Below are 6,242 nucleotides of genomic sequence, written 5' to 3'. Positions count from 1 at the left end.
CTACTCCCGACTTATCTCGGTATTCAAAAAATGAATTCTCCACTTTCGTGACCCAAATTAGAATAAAAATTTTATTTTACTAACCGAAATCTTAATTCCATTCCAAAATATTATTAAAAAAAAAAGGAATTCTATTTGCATATAAATTCATCATTTATTATTTGGCATAGTCAAATCGTAGTCAATAACTTTTAAAATGGTATTGACAGAATAATAGAAGCAACATATTTTATTATACGAAACGTGGTATTATAAAATTGTATTCGAGATAAATAAGGTACCTTTTTAATTTAATTGGTTAATAAGTGAAATGGCCAATGAACCAATAAAATGAATCTTAATTACGTTAATTCTAAAAGAGTTATTATGCTAATAAACTTAATAGATACTAATATTTGGTGTAAACAATACTATACAATATAAAATAGTTGTATAAGGTAGAAACATTGGTGTATTGCATTATATTCCCCTCACGAGAATGGAGCTGGTTTTGTATGTGAATTACAAACAATTGGATATATATAATTAATAAATGAGACGTTTAGATGATAGGTTATCATAAGTTAAAGCTGATATATTCAGTGTCCCGGTAAGACACAGTCCCCTATTTTAAGAACAAGAACAACACCTGTAGAAGTTTACATGATGTTCTGTTCGAACATCAATTATTTATTGTAGCATCGTTATTTAACTTGTCTTAAACCTTTGACCGCCAAAGACGGCATATGACGCGCGCGGGTACAGCCCAATATCAACCTTCGTGCATTCCGACAAGGTTCACGATGACTCGGCGCGCGATAGCCGTGGCGTTCACAGGGTTAAACGTAAAATAGATTTTAAAGAGACAACAACAAGACACTCACAACACCTTGCAAAGTATACATAAATAACAAAAAACTACGCTAAGTCACATAGGAAGCTCACGACATTGAGAATAAAGTTAAAATTACGCGACAATATACCTTATGACACATAGATTAAGGCTGAAACCTCTTGAGCGTGGCTATAATCTCTAACATCGTTTTAAAAAAATATCTATGTCTATATACTAGTAACGGTAGAAATAATTTTCCTAATTGAGAGCTTGTTTTCTAAGTAGAGGAAGTGTTTGGATTCCTGGGCCGGTCGCCATCTGGAATAAGGACATACTTGGTATTTAGTTCTTTAATCTTTTGTTAATATTATAATTACAGTATCTACAAAACATAATAATCAATTGGAATGTTAAAAGATAGCGCAAGTGAATATTAAACTCAAAGTAACGTTGAGAAACATAAAGCAGCCTTTCAATGTTTTCTATTTATTAACATGCTATTTAATATATTGCGATCGATTCAAAATATTGATGGGTGAATACAAATTAAATACAAAATTATACAATATATAACAAAAAAATACATACTTAACTTAAATTGTACCCCAGCAAAGTAAGTTTATCGACGTAAAATGCTATATGAATGAAGAATTAAAGAAATATTGTTTTATGAATTTTTACCCGTGACGGAACAGAAAAGCGTGCGTCTGTGTTAGGAATTCAGGTGTTAGTTAAAATGGTGAAATAAGCAAAACTAGAAGGTGACAAGCAAGAGTTCCTAAGGCCTACAAACACATTAGCCAATTTTTTGTAAAGGCACTCGGCGGTTTCAAACTAATTAATAATTAATATAGGCATTTTCACTTAACTGTGTACCATTCACGGCCGGTTAGCAATCGTCAGAAAACTGACGGTCAATGTCAAAACACATACGCGCATACACAGTCGCGCTTTGAAGTACAAGTTAAAATGAATGTCCATATTATGGCCCGGCCGCGAATTATTAAAAATATAGTATAGTAGCAAAAGATCCAAGCGCGGACTCTTAGGTTTGACTAATATAATAAATGAGATTAGTACGTGTGTGTGTGTGTGTGTGTGTGTGTGTGTGTGTGTGTGTGTGGCCGTTTGCAAGTGCACTATTACCTCAAGCGTCGGTGACGGACGTGTTGGCGAGCGAGCCGTCCCACGCCGCCTCCTTATGCAGCGCTGCTTGTCGCTTCTTTTCTGTAATAACACAATATACGCCTATTAGGCCCACTTGCACCATCCCACTAACCCGGGGTTAAGCGGTTAAACCGTTAACCTAGTGTCAAATTGTACTGGTAACCATGGTAACTCCAGGTTTAACCGTTTAATCTCGGGTAAGTGAACGGTGCCAGTGGCCCTTAGTGTGATTTGTATCATCAATTCAAGGAAATGCTACTAGATATCTATCACATGACTTCAAACATTCACTCGCACTGAATTGGGTGCTGGTGATGTACACCGTTATTTGGCGATGATGATGTGGTGGGACTGATAAGCTAGTTGCTAAGTTTCGCACTGAAGGGTCTTCTGCCATACCAATCGCTGCCTCGGTCTCCCGACGTTATCAATAATCTGTTCTGCAGTAGGTGCCGGGAATGTTCGTGTAAAAGTAGAAATGTGTCGAATACTAGCCTTTACCCGTAACACTCACTTGCCTTGCCGGTAATGTCGATTCTGGCGATATTAATGAAGTTTCAGCTCGCGCCTGACTGAGCTTAACAAGTCACTAGTTGCGAGTCCGTACTCTATGTCGAGTCACAAAATAGATACAGTACAGAAATCAATCTACATACAAAGTGCGCTCGAGCAACGCACACATAGACACTGCTCACGGACACGATATCTCGGACCGGTTGGGACCAGTGCGAGCGCGAGTGCCATCCGCTTGAGTCTGTGAACTTTTTTGTGCAATAATGGAGAAACAAAAAAAAGTTATTATAACTGTTCAGTGGACGGTTGTTTGAATTCAACATAAAACGATGAATTGTCGTTTTTTAAGCTACCAGTGGTTTCAGAGAGGTAAGTAAGTATCTGCTTGTATTTCGATGGTTCGTTTTAACGTTAAACAGAACAGTTAGGTAGGTAGGTACCTATGCACCCCGCCCCGGCCACTACTAGATACGAGTGCCACTATCACGTTACTACGAGTTTTTTGTGCATAAATCATAGTTGACAACCCTAGAGCGACAGCCGAGCGTAGGTATGAAAAGTGAAGTACATACATGTGATTGACTTGTGTACTGTATCTATTTTGTGGTCGAGTCACGCCTGCACTATTGTAGTGAGCTAGTCCCGTGCAGCCCGGGGCGGAGATATACTACCCGTATTTTTCTGTCAGTAAAAGAGGGACGGGTAGTCTATCTCGCCGCGAGATACTGTCGCGCCAATCATGTGCTAGGCCTACTGGTGTGGTGGGTTACCTCTGGCGAGGGTGATGAGGCGGCGCTCCTCGGCGCGCTCCTGGCGCGCGGTGCTGAGCTTCACGCCCAGCGCGCCCGACACCAGCCGCCGCGCCAGCGCCGTGCACGTCTCTGGACGCTGTCTGTGACCACAATCATACTAGTTTAAAAGTACGTTAACAGTCAGACTGTGACATCTGTAGTACTACCTCTAATATTCATCACCTGATCAAACTTCAAAGAACAATAAAATACGGCTAAAAATGCCGGATTTACCAATAAGGGAGTCCCACATCTGGGGGGGCATCAGAACCGCAGGAACCGATCGAAAATGATAAATGCTCCGGGAGGGAAGCACCTTGGTGTAGAAAAAAATAGGTAAAGCATCAAAAAGATCTTAAATACGGCCGCCGGGCAACATTACATATCCATCCTCTTTGGTCACCAGCAGTATTGTAACCTAAGTTTCGGCAAGTCGAGCGTGGCCTCCTGCAGCGGTCGACACCGGACTAGCGGCCTCTGCGTGCTGACACCTCGGCAGCTGATAGACACAGTGTTGTCACCTGTAGGGCTGCAGGAACTCGGCGCACTTCTTGGCCTTGTTGCGGGACTCGAGCGTGGCCTCCTGCAGCGGCCGACACCGGACTAGCGGCCTCTGCGTGCTGACTCCTCGGCAGCTGATAGACACAGTGTTGTCACCTGTAGGGCTGCAGGAACTCGGCGCACTTCTTGGCCTTGTTGCGGGACTCGAGCGTGGCCTCTTGCAGCGGCCGACACCGGACTAGCTGCCTCTGGCTTCGGAGCACCTCCGCAGCTGGAATAGAGAAAACAGCAATGAGAAAAAGGCAATAATTTAATCAAGGCGGTGCCGAGACTTTCGGCGAGAGGCTCTCGACGAGTGTGTACAGTCGACATAAGTTGCCGAACTATTTCCACCTGACCAAAAGTCAAATGTGTACTATGGGATAATTGAGACATAGCGCATCTCGCGGTACCGACTTTTTTTAAAGATACTTAGTAGTAAATGACGAGAAGTCTTCATGCCATTAAAGGTAATAAGTCTCGCACATGGTTACTATGGCTTAAATTGCAGGTAGAGGTTTGTTTCTTAAATATATTTTATTTTTTGCTAGGTTACTTTGGTATTGGGCCAAATATAATATTTTTCCACGCGTAAATGTATACCTATTACGCATCCGGTACAAATGAATACACATCACGTATTCAAGTATAACGGCACCGTTCTGTAACACTCACTACATATTTATGACGGTGCGGCATGCGATCAAACCGCATAAATAACGTATGTCCGTCAAAACCGGCCGGGGGCATTGACCGGGGGTGACAGATTTAAAAATGTCTTTTGAGGTAAACATGTTTTGTTGAAAATAATGGATTGGACATCTGCTCGCTTTAATCCCTGGTTCCCTGAGTACACGAGATCTGGGGTCCCTTATTATGTAGTATTTCGTATTAAATGAACAACCATCCAGTCCTAGTCTATTATTGAAATGTTTTTCGAACGTCAGTAATAATAATATGTATGTTGACACACGTTTCAATTTTAATTGAGTTAAACATGGTGTCTATTAGTAAATGTGTACATTACTTTAATTGAGTACAAATATCAATACGGTACAGGTTGGGTACAGATTTTCATCCATAGTCAAGTGACCATAACCGTGTAAAGTTGATGTCGATGGTAGCTATTTAACAGTTAATCTAAAAGTATCTCAAGTAGTGGATTCTTATCTGTTATTGAAATACTGATAGCACATTTTCATTCATGAGGCTTTACCAATTTTAAATATAATTTTCTAACTCTTTAATCTGGCAAAGAACCAAAACTAAAAGCTCAAATTGCAAACAAAATGGCAAACAAATAGAGATCGACATTGGCAGTTGGCACACGTCGACGGCGAATTAGGCAGTTAATACCTAGATTTATCGTTTAAAAGCTTTTTAATAGTCGTAAATATGTTTACGTAAACTAGAAATATGAACTTTAATTCCTTGACACAAAATTCACTTTCCTATGTCTACGTGAGCATGTAAAGTTTTAGTTAATCAATCATTATACCCATACCTATTAAACATGCAGGCTTTCATAAAATTATAAAAGATATTTAATTAAGAACTAAAATTTTCCAAAGCCACGTTATCCCCTATATATTTATTTAAACTTTATTGCGCAAAATCCGAACGCTTAGTACGGATTTTTTGTTTAAACGGTCTGGCAACATACTCAAATAGATACATAAGTAATTTTAGAACGTCGGTGCTCGCGGTAGCCCCGTGTATATAAGAAAAGCCGAAACTTCCCCCTCCGCCGAAATTCGCCTTTGATTCAGGGTTAACCCTGTTTGACTGTTGAATCATGATCGACCATCACAGAGATGTTATTGGTTTGTTTGGGTGATGCCTAAATCACCGCGAACGACCGGCGCGCGCGCCGGTGTTGCGTCCTTCTGAGGTTGCGTCACTAGGTCGTCGAACCGCCGAGATTGCGCGCAAGTAGGTTGCTTGTGTTGTTGTTGCTAACGTACTAAGCAATGCTCTCTGGCTATTGACGGAATGGTAAACCTTGTGTCTTAACAATAAGGTTCACGAATGGTGTAAATAATTCTCTTAGCAGTCAGAAAAAAATCGCCTAATTGATGACAACTTTTAGCATATTCACATTTCGCATAGTTTTTTTGGGCGAATCTTGCATAAGTTGGGTTGGTATTGTAAATCATAGGTATTTGGTATTGTTAGGAAGGTATGGTAAATAATATTTGCGAAAAATACATATATTCGTTGGCGTGCAATTGGATCATTCGCACAAATAAAATTATGAGAGAAACTGCTGGGAAGTGATCATTTGGGATACAATACTTACAAAGTAAACCATAATATTAGAATTACCTCCTGCGAATGGTCCGAATGTGAGGGATTCAGATAATCATGGTATGATATTGCGATTTAATAGTATTTTCATTGGCCGGATGGCCGAGTCG

General features: G+C 40.3%; 1 protein-coding gene across 3 annotated transcripts in view; it reads right to left on the bottom strand.

The window, feature by feature from the left end:
* Positions 1-796: 796 nt before the first annotated feature.
* Positions 797-6,242, bottom strand: part of LOC134656949 (uncharacterized) — a 42,476-nt gene continuing 37,030 nt past the window's right edge. For 2 of the 3 annotated variants that reach the window (XR_010097568.1, XR_010097569.1), the window contains 2 exons: positions 3,807-4,057; positions 3,265-3,386 (listed from right to left, as the gene is read on the bottom strand). Coding sequence is in view for 1 of the 3 variants with exons in the window: in XM_063512609.1 (XP_063368679.1) it covers positions 1,962-2,041; positions 3,265-3,386; positions 3,943-4,057 (317 nt within the window). In the remaining 2 variants the exon portion in view is untranslated. Of the gene's footprint in view, positions 1,133-1,960; positions 2,042-3,264; positions 3,387-3,806; positions 4,058-6,242 lie in introns of those variants that run through there. The other variant, XM_063512609.1, reaches the window with a different exon arrangement.

The sequence above is a fragment of the Cydia amplana genome, chromosome 1 (assembly GCF_948474715.1).
Source record: "Cydia amplana chromosome 1, ilCydAmpl1.1, whole genome shotgun sequence".
NCBI lineage: Eukaryota > Metazoa > Arthropoda > Insecta > Lepidoptera > Tortricidae > Cydia > Cydia amplana.
Note: the sequence above shows the minus strand (reverse complement) of the source record. Positions and strands in the feature narration are given on the sequence as shown.